This window comes from Tetrahymena thermophila (assembly GCF_000189635.1).
Source record: "Tetrahymena thermophila SB210 genomic scaffold scf_8254751, whole genome shotgun sequence".
Lineage (NCBI taxonomy): Eukaryota > Ciliophora > Oligohymenophorea > Hymenostomatida > Tetrahymenidae > Tetrahymena > Tetrahymena thermophila.
This window is the reverse complement of record NW_002476511.1, coordinates 78,387-95,708: the sequence shown is the minus strand read 5'-3', so window position 1 is coordinate 95,708 and position 17,322 is coordinate 78,387. Positions and strand designations below refer to the sequence as shown.

General features: G+C 22.0%; 4 protein-coding genes across 4 annotated transcripts; 2 read left to right on the top strand and 2 right to left on the bottom strand. All coding sequences in view use genetic code 6, as the record gives it.

The window, feature by feature from the left end:
• Positions 1-1,281: 1,281 nt before the first annotated feature.
• TTHERM_00942840 (zinc finger lsd1 subclass family protein) lies at positions 1,282-2,759 on the top strand (the record flags this gene model as incomplete). The annotated part of the gene is made up of 4 exons (XM_001031025.2): positions 1,282-1,315; positions 1,385-2,381; positions 2,436-2,618; positions 2,681-2,759. The coding sequence occupies 4 exons, from the start codon at positions 1,282-1,284 to the stop codon at positions 2,757-2,759; spliced, it is 1,293 nt and encodes a 430-aa protein (XP_001031025.2).
• A 4,686-nt stretch (positions 2,760-7,445) lies between these two features.
• Positions 7,446-8,164, bottom strand: TTHERM_000942839 (Sex-determining region protein; the record flags this gene model as incomplete). The annotated part of the gene is made up of 2 exons (XM_012796291.1): positions 7,446-7,491; positions 7,590-8,164. 2 exons carry the CDS (start codon positions 8,162-8,164, stop codon positions 7,446-7,448), a joined length of 621 nt encoding a protein of 206 aa, XP_012651745.1.
• Positions 8,165-8,284: 120 nt separating this feature from the next.
• On the bottom strand, positions 8,285-9,064 carry TTHERM_000942838 (Sex-determining region protein; the record flags this gene model as incomplete). The annotated part of the gene is made up of 1 exon (XM_012796290.1): positions 8,285-9,064. One exon carries the CDS (start codon positions 9,062-9,064, stop codon positions 8,285-8,287), a length of 780 nt encoding a protein of 259 aa, XP_012651744.1.
• Positions 9,065-13,076: 4,012 nt separating this feature from the next.
• Positions 13,077-16,231, top strand: TTHERM_00942820 (hypothetical protein; the record flags this gene model as incomplete). The annotated part of the gene is made up of 7 exons (XM_001031023.2): positions 13,077-13,081; positions 13,183-13,282; positions 13,343-13,489; positions 13,548-15,199; positions 15,304-15,662; positions 15,736-15,872; positions 16,214-16,231. The coding sequence occupies 7 exons, from the start codon at positions 13,077-13,079 to the stop codon at positions 16,229-16,231; spliced, it is 2,418 nt and encodes an 805-aa protein (XP_001031023.2).
• Between the last annotated feature and the right edge of the window lie 1,091 nt (positions 16,232-17,322).

Here is a 17,322-nt window from a genome sequence, read left to right as displayed (position 1 = left end):
ATTATTTATTAGAAATGGATGTGAGTAATTCTCTACTAAAATTTATATTAATACTTTCATTATATTAACAAAACCACTTTATAAATATTATGTAAAATAAATACTACTAAAATAAGATAGATAACTAAATTTGTTTTATGTAATTAAATTGCTGCTTTAACTTTTAATTTTTTAGAATTAAAAAATTTCTGATTTTAACTTACATCCTATTTTTATTCAAAATATGAAGACTATTAATTTGCTTATTAATTTGATTATTTATTAATTCATCACCCCTTTAATCTTATTTAAATTTTGATAATGTTTATTTAAAATTAAATTTCATAAAGCAAATAACCAAAAAAGAAAGTATTTATTTAAACAGAAATTAAAGATAGAAACAAAAAAAAATTATTTTTAAACCAATTATTTCATAATTTAATAATGAAAGCATCATTTTATAAAATAATTTTTTGGTTTGTGGTTACTCTTTTTTATTCTAAAGCTTAAAATTGCTCCAATTTACTTTAAAAATTAGTAACACCAAAAACCTATTCAGGTATTGATAAGTATAAAATATATTTTTAGATATTTTGTTAATAAATTAATTAATATAGGATATCAATGCGTTTACGATTCAAATACATCATATTCCTCTGACTTTATTACTACTTAAGTTGATAGATATGACCATATTTATTACAACTAAAATCTTGAAAAAGCCTAATGCAATAAAGATTTCTTAATCAATCCGAATAATTTAGACAGGAGTTAAGATGATGCTCTTATAATATTTTCAGGATAGTAGGCGATTTCATATGTTTAAATTAGCTTTGGCTAATTTTATGATTCAACGCCAAATGTTTTGTGCACATTTTTAGCTTATGATGCATCAAATACTTATCTAACTAGTAAAGACGTTCCTGCTAGCTAACTTAATGAACAATAATATTGCAATATTAACAATTTTGTTAGAACTAGTTAGTATTATTTGGTTAATGTGAATAATCTTACTAATTAATTAACTATTCAAACATATTTAACTCCTCCTACAACCAAAAACTAAATGGGTGATATTGAGATCATAGTTTATTATTAAGTATATATTTTTAATATTTTAATTTTTTTTCTTCCCTAATTTAATCATAAAAATAAACTGTCAGTCTTTAAAAATTAACTATACTTAAAACAATCATTTTATACAAGCCTATCCATTTTATGCTTAAAGAATAATAAATTTGAAAATGAAAATATTTAATGGATTAAAAAATATTCTAGAATAATTATCCTGTTTATTAAAAAATGGATGGGTCTGTAAAAAATGTGAGGGATTTAAGTATAAAATCATTGAACTTTAATACTTCATTAAATTTAATTGAAAATTTAAATATTTAGTGTCCAATAGGTTGCTCGTCATGTGATAATTCTGGTAAGTGTTCTGCTTGCATTTAAAATTATAATTTGGATTAGAAACAAAAATAATGTTTATTGACTTGTAATTCCAATTAATTTGCTTAAGTTGATTAAAATTCTAGTTAATAGGTCTGTTAGTTATGCGATCCTTCTTGTAGTACTTGTAGTGGTACTTCTAAAAGTTGTACTTCCTGCTCAAATAATTACTACACATTTAAAACGTCACCTTCTGACACTAATTTTTTATGTTACTCTACATGCCCTGATGGCTACTATTAGTTTTCATAAGATTGTCTGAAATGCGATAATTCTTGCAACACTTGTACAGGCAACTCTTTGAGTTGTACAGCATGTTCAAATAGTTATTACCCCTATAAAGCTACTCCTTCAGCTACTAACTTTTAATGCTACTAAGTATGCCCTAGTGGATCTTACTTTCTTTAAAATTAATGCCTATAATGTGATGCTTCTTGCAATATTTGTACTGGTTCTTCTACCAACTGTACTGCTTGTTCAAACACATATTATCCACTTAAAATTGAACCCACTGCAACAAATTTTTAATGCTACTAAAAATGTCCAAATGGTTATTATTTATAGTTTTAATAATGTTTAAAATGCGATGCATCTTGCGACACTTGTAGTGATAGCTCTTTAAGTTGTACTTCATGTGCAAATAACTATTACCAAGTTATGACTATGCCTTCATCAACTAATTTTTAATGCTATTAGACATGTCCAGATGGATACTATTTGTATAACAATCACTAATGTAAATAATGTGATGTTTCATGTAGCTCTTGCAGTGGTACTTCTACTAGTTGTATTGCTTGCAATAATACTTATTTTCCGCTTAAAATTTAACCATCTGATATAAATTATAAATGCTACTAAATATGTCCAGATGGTTACTTCTTACAGCAATAATAATAAGAATGCCTATAATGCGACTTTTCATGCAGTAAATGTGTTTTTACAAACGGACTATAGTATATACTTCATTTTGATATCTTTTATGAGTATGTTATTTTTTGGATTTTAAGTTTTGCAACTCTACTATCCCTTGGTCTATGCTACTTTGGTAAAACTATGGATAGCAAAATTCCAGTTAATAGTAATAAAACCTTAGCGGCAGTAATTTCAACTCATCAAATAAATAATATTAATTCCTAATAACCGAAAGCATAGAAACTTTAAACTGAAGAAGATTAACTGCATAATTAAATGTAATCTAACATTAGAATATTTTAAACTAATCTAAAAATTACTGATAGCTTTAAATTAAAAGAATAATAAGAGAAGCAAGTAAACAAAAGCTAAACTCTATCGATTCATAAAATATCTTAAACTAGCCTAAAAAATGTTGAAGATCAAAGAATGGGTGAGGATATCAAAACTAAGAATTCATCATAAAAATATGATTAAAATCATCAGATAAACATTAAAAACATTCAAAATAAATAATAGCAAGTCGATAATTAAATACTTTAAGACATTGAGGAATATAATGATGAAAAAAAATCTTAATTTTAAAATGACAAAACAATAAGTTTTTTACTCTAAGTAAATTTTTAAAAAGAGCCAGTTTAAAGTGATAAGAGCAATCAAAACCAAATAGGAGAAATAACTTCAAAAGAAATTTATTAGAGTTAAAATTAAAATAATGATGAAGAAAGAGTCTCAATTTTAGTTGAAAAATAAAAAAAAATTCTTCAAAAATCATTATTTTGGAGAGTTTTATTTTTTCATTAATTTTTTAACATTTTTTTGACTCATAATAAATAGCTTTCTAGACCTTTGAGATTTAGTATTTTTTATCTAAGAATAATTCACTCATTAAGTATTTCAACAATTTTTTATTAATGATATAATCAAGCACAGATGGTTTTTGTTTCAATAATAAACTCTACAATAATAATTGTTGGTGTGTTAATATTATAATCTTTATATAAGTTTAGGAAAGTAGGAAGAATAATATCAACTTTCATAATGCTTTGTTTATTAGTTCTCTACTATTATATTATTCTCGGGGTTATTAATTGCTAGTCTGTGAGCTACTCTAATAGCAAAATAGTGTCATTTTTTATTCTTTTTGGTATAGATTTCTTAGTTGTTTCTATCGTTGTGTCTATAATTTTTAATTAAATATTATTTTTTAAAAATAAATATCCAAAGAAGGCTTTATTTATAAAACTATTTAACCTATTCAAAATTTAAGATATCTTATAAAATTATTTTATGTGATTTATTTTTGCATATAGTTTATATTAATAATAATCAATCTTGATAAATATTATTTAAAATAGTGAATAAAATATAATTTAGAAGCAAAATAAACAAAAAAATTCAATCATAGAAAAATTTATTTATTAATTTACTTAACATTAATTACTGATAAAATAAAAGCTAAGAAGGATATAAATAAGTCATCAAATGCTAATATATATAATAGATTTTATTTTATAAAGAGAGTAATTTTAAAGAATATTTAAATGATCATTACATTATTACAAATGAAAATTTTAGACTCAAAAGGTTTAGTAAAAATGTATTTTATTTTAGATTAAAGTAAAATTAATATGTAATAAATTTAAGGAGAAAAAAAAATCAAATTTACTAATCACAAATTTTCCATATTCTCTACAAATATCAATTAGTATATAGATATTTAACTATTAATTTTTTATTGATTACTAATCTATACTCTTTTATAGAAGTCAGTATTTTTCTTTCAATATAAGGTTAAATATATATTTTCTACAATTAAATTATCATTTAATTTTAGTTAAAAAACTTATTTTTTTACAATGAAAAAGTATTTTTTATTAAAATAAAATAAATGATAAAATTTGAGAATATTGAGTAAATATTTTAATAAAAATTTTAAATATTACTTAAAATTTATAAGATTATATGACAATGATATCTGAATAATCTAAAAGAAAGAAATAAATTTAATAAAACTAAATTTAAGGAAATAAAGATACGACTTAATTAATACATCAAAAAAATACTTTTTTTAATAAGAATTACAAAAATAAAACTGAGCTTATCTTATTTAAATATTTGTAACCATTATTTTTCCAATACTATAAATATTTAAATTGCTACAAAAATATCAAATTAATAACCATTAAATTCTTTGAATATTATATAAAGACATATAAAAGATTTATCCACATAATTTCTATTTTTAAAGTTACTAGCTAAAAAATACTAAGATTTTCTACTAAACATCTTTATTAAATAGTTTTTATTCTTACTAATTGTGACTGTAAGGTTATTAAAAACCTCAAAGGGTTTGTTATATTTTGTTATCAAAAAATTTGAATTTTAAATTAGAAGTGTAAGAAACAAAAAATAATCTGGGACAAATTAAATCTAGGTATTTGCAATTAATTTATTACAACTTATTTATTTTTCTTATTTTATCTATGTTTTCCTTATTTAACCACTTTATTATATTTATCAGATTGAATAAATATACAATTTTCGCTAATTAAGAATGTTCAAATCTAATCATTTTGAAAATATTGATAATTCAAATAAATATTTCGTTGGGTATCTTCATTTTCTATCTAATCTATCATAGTCAAACTAGTAATGTTTAAAAGATTAGTTTTTTATTTAGATTTATTTTCATAAGACTTTTGATTTTTGTTGAGTATATATAAGTGTTCTATTTTTAATGCCCTTAGCGCTCTTAAACAAGAGGAAAAATTTTTATTTTGTTTAAAAATTCTTTTATCTAAGAAATATCTTTATTTAGAGTAGTTAATAAAAATTTCTCTTTTATTAATAATATAAAATTGTTTTAAAATAATACTAAAAATTGAAGATCTACCTATGATAACAAATTTAAAAAAAAATAAGTAAATTTAATCTTAAAGCAAAAATAGAATTTTTGCTTAAAAATTATTCTGCTAGGCTAGGTTTTAAAGCAAAGGTATATATGTTAGATAAATTCTGATTTAAAAAAGAAAAAAAAGTATTTTGGCTGCCATTTAACCATAATTTAATTTATTATATTTGGTATTTTTAAAGTGTAAGATAAAAAGTTAAGTTTTGATTTAGGAGAACTTTTTGTGTATCTTAGATTTGTTATGTAAATAATATTTACCTGATAATATGTGGTTATTGTATTTTAAATATTAATCAAATATATCAATTAATTTGAGTAAGAATAATTACAAAATATCAAAAAATTAAGCAGATTATTTATTTAATATGAATACTTTATAAGATATTTATTAATCTGTTATAAGCAGTAAGATTCAAAAAAATAAAGTAAAAATAAATTGTCAAAACAAAATTTAAAAATAGTAAAATAATAGATAAAAAGACATACAGAAGGAGAAAGCAATTACATTTAAACTCTGACAGACATCCTTATGAAAACTAGATTTTCATATTTTCAATTTGTTTTAATTAACTCATTATTAAGTCTAATATCATGCATTAATTTGCCTATTTAGATAACTTATTAACTTTACTTCATTTAAGTAAATCTATTATATGAATTAATAATAAATCAAGATGGAAATAAATATTTTCATGTTTATAGGAAAAAAGCGCAATTGTTTATAAGACAACAGATGATAATTTATGGAGATATAGTACTTTAGATTAAAATGGAAATATAATTGCAAGTTATATGATAAATGGTTTGGCTGATTCATCTCCTGTCTATATGAGCTAATTTGATATTAGCTTTGGCTTCTACTTGTTATAAAATGTAAACTCTCAATTTTTTTCAGATAGAATAAATTTACTAACATTTTAATTAAAAGAATTAACAGTGGCTTATCTTTTTTATAAAGAGGCAATTAGTTTACTATCAAATTGATTTGAATCTACTTACAACTAATTAGCAAGGGTATCTCTAAAAAATTTCTTTTTAAACTAGTTAATAATGTAATTATCCCTTTGTCTTAAATTATGTAAAATCAAATAAATTTTTTTAAAATTATGAAGCAATATTTAGATTTTATATATATATTATTAGGGCTCACTTTACTATTGCTAATGTTCAAGCTCTTTTGTACCATATTAATTTATAGTAGGAGACTCATTTCAAAAACTATAAAATTCCAAAGATATACTTAATACTACAGCTTACTTTATGTATTAAACATATATGGTGATTGATAATAACTATATTGTCTATAAAAATACTGTTTATACTTAAATTAAACCTCCAACCTAAAAGCTACAAACTTTATTTTTATTTAATGTAGAAATAAAATAATAAATATTTTATTAAATATTATTTTTTTTTAAGTAAAAGTTTGACTTATTTCTGTTAGATAATAAGTTTTGCAAAGCAATTTTGAGCCAGGATACATTTGAATGTACAAAATTATTAGATTTAGGTGTAAATAGTTCAAATGATGCTATTATTTCTTAAGTTTTTGATACAAATGGAGTAAATAAAAATTTTTCTTTTTTTAGAAGTTGTTTGATTAATTAAAATCTTCAAAAAATTTATTAGATAAGTTTAATTTTTACATATGACCATAACAAAGGTTAATTTGTATTTTTCGATGCATCAACATTAAATACAATTCCAGCAACAGGAGATTAACTATTAAATACTAATAATCCTTTGGATATTATCTAATATTTAGTAAGAATATTTTTTTTTAAAATGATCAAATATTAAAATTAAAAAATTTAATAAATAGAATAATATATATATCCTAAACAATTTTTATAGAGTAACCTATGATTCTTAATCTACAAGCGTGAATATTAAATTAATTACTTCTTCTCTGACTTCTAATTATTACTAGCTACCTAACATTTAAAGATATTATTACAATTTTTAACAAGTTAATTTTTAAATATATCCTTTAAATTCTTTAAAATTTCTAATTTTACTAAAATAGGGAAATTTAATTTTATTAAAAAGAGGCTCTAATTTCTATCTTTTAGATATTAATACTCTTTATTGTCCATCTTAGTGCCCTTATTGTTCTGCTTAAGATCCAAGATAATGCTGCCCTTCTAATTGTGTTAAATGCTCAGAAAAATAAATATGTTAAACTTGTATTTCAGGCTACTTCCTTTAACTTGATAATACATGTGAAAAGACTTGTCCTAATTTCGCTTAAGTTGACAATAATAATTAGCAATGCATATGTGATTCAAATGCTACTTTTACCTAAAGCAAGTGTATATGCAAAAATAAATATTACATGAATGCGAATAAGTGTATTTAATGTTAGTCTAATTGTGATACTTGTGATAATTCTGCAAGTTGCTTGTTATGCTCATCAGGCTATTATTAATTTCCAGATGGATCATGTAGTTAGTGTGATATATAAAATGGATATTATAAATATTCTTTAAATGGAGATAAGTGTGGTAAGTGTCCATCTAATTGCTAAATTTGTTAAGACTCAACTAAATGCTAACAGTGCTCAAGTGGTTTTTATTTATTTCCAGATGGATCATGCAATTACTGTGACGTACAAAATGGATTTTACAAATATTCTTTGAATGGAGATAAGTGTGATAAGTGCTCATCTAATTGCTAAATTTGTTCGGACTCAACCAAATGCCAACAGTGTTCAAGTGGTTTTTTCTTATTTCCAGATGGGTCATGCAATTATTGCGACATTTAAAATGGATATTATAAATATTCTTTAAATGGTGATAAGTGTGGTAAGTGCTCATCTAATTGCTAAATTTGTTCAGACTCGACTAAATGCTAACAGTGTTCAAGTGGTTTTTACTTATTTCCGGATGGGTTATGCTATTACTGTGACATATAAAAAGGATTTTACAAATATTATCTAAATGGAGATAAGTGTGGTAAGTGCTCATCTAATTGTTAAGTTTGTTCAGACTCAACTAAATGCTAGACGTGCTCAAGCAGTTTTTACTTATTTCAGGACGGGTCATGCAATTATTGTGACATATAAAATGGATAATATAAATATTCTTTAAATGGAGATAAGTGTGGTAAGTGTCCATCTAATTGCTAAATTTGTTAAGACTCAACTAAATGCTAACAGTGCTCAAGTGGTTTTTATTTATTTCCTGATGGGTCATGCAATTAATGTGACATACAAAATGGATTTTACAAATATTCTTTGAATGGAGATAAGTGTGATAAGTGCTCATCTAATTGCTAAATTTGTTCGGACTCGACTAAATGCTAATAGTGTTCAAGTGGTTTTTACTTATTTCCGGATGGGTCATGCAATTACTGTGACATATAAAAAGGATATTATAAATATTCTTTAAATGGTGATAAGTGTGGTAAGTGCTCATCTAATTGCTAAATTTGTTAAGACTCAACTAAATGCTAACAGTGCTCAAGTGGTTTTTATTTATTTCCAGATGGATCATGCAATTACTGTGACGTACAAAATGGATTTTACAAATATTCTTTGAATGGAGATAAGTGTGGTAAGTGCTCATCTAATTGCTAAATTTGTTCAGACTCGACTAAATGCTAACAGTGTTCAAGTGGTTTTTATTTATTTCCAGATGGGTCATGCAATTACTGTGACGTACAAAATGGATTTTACAAATATTCTTTGAATGGAGATAAGTGTGGTAAGTGCTCATCTAATTGCTAAATTTGTTCTGACTCGACTAAATGCTAATAGTGTTCAAGTGGTTTTTACTTATTTCCGGATGGGTCATGCAATTACTGTGACATATAAAAAGGATTTTACAAATATTATCTAAATGGAGATAAGTGTGGTAAGTGCTCATCTAATTGCTAAGTTTGTTCAGATTCAACTAAATGCAAATAGTGCTCAAGAGGTTTTTATTTATAAGCTAAATGATATTATTTAATTCTTGTTTTTGTATTTTTTTAGTAAAATTTAAAAAGTAATATATTTTTTAATTGTTTTATAAATCATTCATTAAATTAATTTTACTCTATTTAAATTTTTATTTTAAATTTATTTATTATTAACTTTATGAAAAATTTTATTATTAACTTTATTAAAAACTTTATTATTATTATCATATTTATTTTGAATAAAAAATATTTTTTTAAAACTAATTTTAATCTCTAAAAATCACATCCATAATTTTTTCTTTCAAGTAAATAAATAGATAAAGATTATATACATAATGATTTTTCTAAATATTTTATAATTTTTTATATTCCAAAAATAACTTTTGAAAGTGATAATTATTTATAAATTAATATAAAATTAGTTGATTTCAAGACATTAAATAGATAAATATTTTTTATTCATTTATTTATTAATTTATATCACATAGTAGAATATTATATTTTAAATTACAAAAAATTAAAGATAGAATATTAATATAGTAGAAAATTATGAAATTATTTCTAATCTTTATGCAGTTACTAAAAATTCATAGTCAGCAAATCTTAATATTAAATTAATAACTTCATCTTTACTATATTATGTTATATCTTAAAAATTTTAATACATAAATTTTCATATATTGATATTAAAATATCTTTGCTTTTAAAACTAAAAAAAAAATAATTTTATTTGTTTTTTTTTAAAATTGTAAAAAATTGATTTTAAATATTTATTTCTCTTTATTACTTTATTGCCGAGCTGGTTATTAACATTGTCCTATTTAAAATAATAATTAATCCTATAGTTCAAATTGCTTTGAATGTAATGACGAATAAACTTGTTTTACTTGTAGTCCTGAATATATGGTATAAAAAGATCAAATATGTATTAAAACTTGTCTTATTTCTATTAATTTGAAAAGTTTATATGTGACACAAACGCTAATTTTATAAATAAAAGGTGTAAACGCAATAATACTTATTATTTAAATGGTAATTAGTATTAAAATCTAATTGTGATGTTTTTTAAAATAAACTCATCAAAATGTTAGTAATGCTCATGATTTTTCTATTTGTATCCAAACGGGTGTGATATTCAGAAAGGGTTTTATATCAAGTAAAAATTAAAAAAATACTTCGCTTAAATTCTTAATTAGTACTAATTTTTATTAAACTAATATTTTTAGCATAAATGAATAAATAATTTTTAAAAATATTTTTTTGAAAAAAGTAACAATAACTGAATAACTTACAATTTATTGCGTTTAACTTGTGAAGGAAGTAGTTAATAATAATGTACAAGTTGCTATGATGGATTTTTTTTAATAAAGAAATAATGTTAATAAGTTTATCTAGTATTAAAGAATTCAGTTTTAAACAAAGATTAATTTGTTCTATTTTATTTATTAATAGAAAAAGTATAAAATAAATTTATTTAAAATGTATCTACTAAATTATATGATAATCTCATAAGTTCATTTGTAATATAATACTTCTAGCTTTGCATCTTAATTTTTGTAGTTGGTATCAATGTATAAATAAAATATTTCATAAACAAAAATATTGAAAGTAAAGAAATGAACTTATGTCTTTCTATTCTATTGATTGTAATTTTCTTTTAAACATTCTTATATCTGTTCTAGTATCTAAATAGACCACTCAAAAATAGCTAAATAAAGATTTTTTACATTATTAATAGAGATAAAATTTAGAACCAAAAAATTTATCAAATCTTACTTTTTTAATCTAATTAAGTATTGCTATTATTTACAGACCATTTATTTCTAAGCTTAAAAATGCTTTTTTTATTATAAACCATTTTTTATGGCTTACTCTATTTACTGAAAACTTAATTATAAGCTCCTATTGTTCAAAGTCTCATTATTAGATATTATTAGAATTAATAAAGTGCTATTAGTTTTTCTAGTCTAATTTTAGTATTTTGCTCTTATAATTAATTTATGGGTTTCTATTAATTTTAGTATAATTATTTGATTTTAAAAAGATAAATTGAAGGAAAAACAATAAAATGTATTTTATTGAATGCAATCAACAGAATTAAATTATTAATAGCTTTTGCATTCAAAATAAAACTAGGATAAATTTGCAGTCTAAAAAACAAGTTATTAATATGGAAAAATATATTGTACAAATATAAAAAGAATTTAAAAAAAATATTAAATTTAAATTTGTGATCATTCCTCATCATATACTTTTACCAATAAATATTACTTTTCAACAAGCTAAATTAGAAGAATAAAATTTCTAAAATAGCTAAATATAAATAAGATTGTGTGGAGTTAAAATTAATATTACCTTATATTTTTATAAATAAACATTTTTTTTATAAAAAAATCATACATTTTTACTAGAAAAAATTTAATTTTTTTTTAATGTAAGATTGTAAACATAGGTTTTCACTTAGGATAGCTTATGGTGTATCTATGATTTAATGATAGATATAAATAATATGTACTAGATATAATGTGGTATTTATTTTTAATAATTCTAGTCAAACATGTTCAATTAATTTGATTAAAAGTAATTAACAATTATTAAAAAGTTAATCAGCTTATTTATTTATCTATGGTTGATATATAAGATACTTTTTATGTTAAAAAATAGAAAATTAAAAAATAGTTAAATAATAGAACATAAAAAGAAATAACAAGCAATTACACTTAAAAGCTGGATTAGTTAAAATAAGACAGATATCCAAATGATAACTCTCTCATATCTTTATTTTGTTTTAATTAACTTATTATTAAGTTTAATATCTTGTATTGATTTGCCGATTTAGATTACGAATTCAGTTTACTTCATTTAAGTAATCCTTATTAATTTACAATAAATAAAATAGGAAATAAACATTTACATACATGTTTTTAGGAAAAAAGCGCAATTATTTATAAAACTTCAGAAAATAGTTAATGGAGATATAGTACTTTGGATTAAAATAGAAATATAGTCACGAGCTATATAATAAATGGTTTGATTGATTCATCACCTGTCTCAGGTGCTGGTTTTAGTTATGGTTCCTACTTACTATAAAATATAAACACTCAATTTTTTCAGATAGGATAGATTTAACTCACATTTTAATTAAAAAGAGTTAATAGAAGCTTATCTTTTTTATCAAGCTCGAATATTTTTACTATGAAATTGATTTAAATCTTCTTACTAGTAATTAGCAAGGGTATCTTTAGAAACTCTCTTTTGGAACTAGTTAATAATGTAATTAACCCTTTGTCACAAATTATGTAAAATCAAATAAATTTTTTAGAAAAATATAAATCAATATTTAAATATTTTTACATATATAATTAGGGCTCGCTTTACTATTGCTACTGTACTAGCAGTTATGCACCACATAAATTTATTCGAGGAGACTCATTTCAAAAACTAAAAAATTCTAAAGATTTAATTTATGCTAAAGATTACTTTATGCACTAAGCATATTTGGTGATTGATAACAACTATATTGTCTATAAAAATAATGTTTATACTAACTTTAAACCTCAAACCAAAGACCTACAAACATTATTATTGTTTAATGTAGAAAATTATTTATTTATCAATTCATTCCTTAATTTTTTTTCAAGTATTTTAATTTTTAAAATTAATTTTTTTGTTATTTAAATGATTCTTTTACAATAAAATTAACATACATGAAATATAATATCATTTTAAATTTGAAAAATAAAAATAATCAAAAATTAATTAAATATTATTCTTTTAAAAAAGTATAAATTCGATTTATTTCTGATAGATAATAAATTTTGCAAAGCAATTCTGAGCTAGGATACATTTGAGTGTACAAAATTATTAGATTTAGGTATAAATAGTGCAAATTAAGCTATTATTTCTTAAGTTTTTGATACAGATGGAGTAATTAACAATTTTTATTTTTAAAAAAATTGTTTTATTAATTAAACATTACAAAAAATTAATTAGATAAGTTTAATTTTTACATATGACCATAAAAAAAGTTAATTTGTATTTTTCGATGCATTTACATTAAGCACAATTCCAGTAACAGGAGATAAATTATTAAATACCGATAATCCTTTGGATATTATTTAGTATATAGTAAGTCTATTTATTATTTTAAAATGACCAAATATTAAAATTAAAAAATTTAATAATTAGAATAATGTATATATCCAAAACTATTTTTATAGAGTAACTTATGATTCACAATCTGCAAGTGTGAATGTTAAATTAGTTACTTCTTTTCTGACTTCCAATCATTACTAGCTGCCTAACATTTAATAACATTATTACAACTTTTAGCAAGTTAATTTTTAAATTTACTTTTTAGAATTCTTTAAAATTTCTATTTTTACTAAAATAGGGAAATTTAATATTTTTAAAGAGAGACACTAATTTCTATCTTTTAGATATAAATACTCTTTATTGTCCATCTTAGTGTCCTTATTGCTCTGCTTAAGATCCAAGATAATGCTGCCCTTCTAATTGTGTAAAATGCTCAGAAAAATAAATATGTTAAACTTGTATTTCAGGCTACTTCCTTTAACTTGATAATAAATGTGTAAATACTTGTCCTGATTTCGCTTAAGTTGACAATAATAATTAGCAATGTATTTGTGATCCAAATGCTACTTTTACTTAAAGCAAGTGTATATGTAAAAATAAATATTACATGAATGCAAATAAGTGTATTTAATGTTAATCTAATTGCGATACTTGTGAAAGTTCTACTAATTGCTTGCTATGTTCATCTGGCTATTATTTATTTCCAGATGGGTCATGTAGTTAGTGTGATATATAAAATGGATATTATAAATATTCTTTAAACGGAGATAAGTGTGGTAAGTGCTCATCTAATTGTTAAGTTTGTTAAGACTCAACTAAATGCTAACAGTGCTCAAGCGGTTTTTACTTATTTTCGGATGGGTCATGCAATTAATGCGATATATAAAATGGATTTTACAAATATTCTTTAAATGTAGATAAGTGTGGTAAATGCTCATCTAATTGTTAAGTTTGTTAAGATTCAACTAAATGCTAACAGTGTTCAAAAGATTTTTATTTATTTTTGGATGGATCATGCAATACATGTGATATAAAAAATGGGTTTTATAAATATTCTTTAAATGGAGATAAGTGTGGTAATTGTCCATCTTATTGCTCAATTTGTATAGACTCTACTAAGTGCTTATAATGCTCAAGTGGTTTTTATTTATTTCCAGATGGATTATGCAATACCTGCGAAATATGGAATGGTTTTTATAAAAATTAATTGAATGGTGATAAATGTGATTAATGCTAATAAAATTGTAAATTATGCCAAAACTCTAACAGTTGTTAGTAATGCTAAGTAGGTTATTATTTATTTGCTGATGGTTCATGCAATTTATGTGATAAATAAAACGGATTTTACAAATATTATTAAGATGGAAATAGATGTGGTTCATGCTAATCTAATTGCTAAATTTGTCAAAACTCTTCTAAATGTTTAAAGTGTTTGAAAGATTATTACTTATATCCAGATGGATCATGCGATTAGTGTAACACTTAAAATGGGTTTTATAGATATGAATTGAATGGAAATAGATGTGTTAAATGCAAATCTAATTGTTAAGTTTGCTAAGATTCTAATATTTGTTAGCTATGCTTACCAGGTTATTTCTTATTTTCAGATGGATCATGTAATTTATGTGGAGTTTAAAATGGATTTTACATCGATAAAATTAATGGAAAAAAATGTGGGAAATGCTAATCAAATTGTTAAATTTGTTAAGATGCTACTATCTGTTAGAAGTGCTAAAATGGTTATTATTTATTTCCAGACGGTTCATGTGGTTTATGTGAAAATATAAATGGATTATATAACTATTAATTAGATGGGAATAGATGCGGCTAGTGCTCATCTAATTGTTATGTTTGTGAAAATTCTTCTAAATGTTAACAGTGTTCACCTGGTTATAAGCTATTTTCAGATGAATAATGTAATTTATGCTAAATAAATGGATTTAACTCAAGGTATAATTAAAATTTATTTATTTTAATTTCATTTGAAGTTAGTTCTTTCTTTTTCATTATTGTTATTTGGCTTGATAAATTAATAAATTATATTTTAAAAACAGTTAAGAGTGTAACTCATGTCTAATCACATGTTAAGCAGATGAAGGAAATAGTAAAGACTAAATTACTGTTTGCTTAGAAGGATTTATTTTAATTAACTCTAAATGTGAATAGATTTATTTAGAATATAAAGATCCTATTTTGAGCCAAGATTAAATTAATTAGATAAATTAATCTTCAAAAACTAGCTCTGAAATATCTAGTTATAGCTCATATACTTAAACATTAGTTTCTGGAGTTTTAAATACATAAAGTTTTTCTATTGTAACTCAAGGAATTTCTATTTAAAAACTTAGCTTTCTTATATTAGTCGATATTAACTTACCTGCTTTAGTTTTCATCCCATCAAAGGATTTAAAAAGTAAAAATCAAATAATTTAATAGTAATTTCTCATAATTAAATAAAAATTTTTTTGTTAATTACAAAATAATAGGTTAGTTACCATCTTAAAAGTTTTCATTTTTAAATCTATTTAAAAGTTATTTAAATTAAGAATAGATTTAATTTTATGATTCTAAATTCTATTCAGCTGATTTACCAGATGAAATTGTATATAATAGTGGCTCAGGAGTAATACTGTTTATGATTAACCTCTTAGTTTTTATTTTATTTTATATTCTAATAGAAAGAGTATAAAATAAAAGTATTCAAAATATATCAGTTAAAATATACGATTATTTAATTAGCTCATTTTTAGTTTAACATTTTTAGCTATGCATTCTAATATTCATAGTTTCAATCAACGCATAATTAAAATATTTTGTGAGTAACAGTATAGAAAATAAAAAAATTTAATAGTGCCTAATCCTAATTTTAATTTTGATATCTATTTTAATATTTAAATATCTGATTTACTTCTTAAATATAAAAATCGAAGATAAAAAAAATAGAACATTCTAAATTATTAATAGAGAAAAAATTCAGAATGAAACAATTTATGAATGTAAATATAGAAGATACTACCTATTGATCAACTTTTTTTTGGAAACTTTTATCTTGCCTACCTATTTTATTTAATTAAGCTCTTCATGGATGACTATAAGCATAATATCAATTAACCTTTCTTTTATTTAACTAATTATGGTAGTTATGTTGAGACCATTTATATCTAAGCTAACTAATATTTACTTTATGGTAAATTATTTTTTCTGGTTTACTCTTTATATAGAGTTCTTTATTGTAAATTTTTATTGCTCAAAGCCTGATTATACTGATTACGAATACACTATCTCTTAGCTAAGTTTAATAATATCTATAAATATTTAAGTTGTATTGCTCCTACAGCCAATTTATACAGTACTTTTAATATTAACTAAAATTTATGATGTAGTGTAAGTAAAATTGAAGCAGAAGAAGTAGAATGAAAGGTTTGAATTATTAGAGTTATAATTATACTAATAAATATTTAGACATGAAAGCTTATCAAATTAAAATAATTTGACTATCTAAAAAATTAATAACCCTTTTTCATTTAAGTTTAAAAAATAATCTAAAAATAGAACTTTAGTAAGGAAACTAATTATAAAATGATATATTAATATTATAAAAACGAAACGATATTCTTTAATTCTTATTTTTATATTTTTGTTTATTAAATATAAATAGTAATATATTTCTTTAATTCGTTTATTAATAAATAAATTATTTTTTCCCCATTTAAATTAATAAAATTTTATGATAAAATTGGAGAATAGATAGATAGTAAATATTTTAACAAAAATTATTAATAGCGCCTAATATATTTTGAAAAAAATTAAAACAAAGAAACATATTTTATAAAATTAAATTAAGGAAATAAACTGTACTAACTAATTATGAAACCATATATTAAAGACAAAAAAATATTTTATATTAATAAATATGGTGAAAAAAAAATTATCTAATCTAATTTAAATATTAGTAAAAATACCCCAACTATGAAATATAATGTATGAATTGCTTCAAATATCATATTTATAACGATTAAATTCTATGAATATTATATAAAGACTTATAAAATATGTATTCGTATTACAAAGTC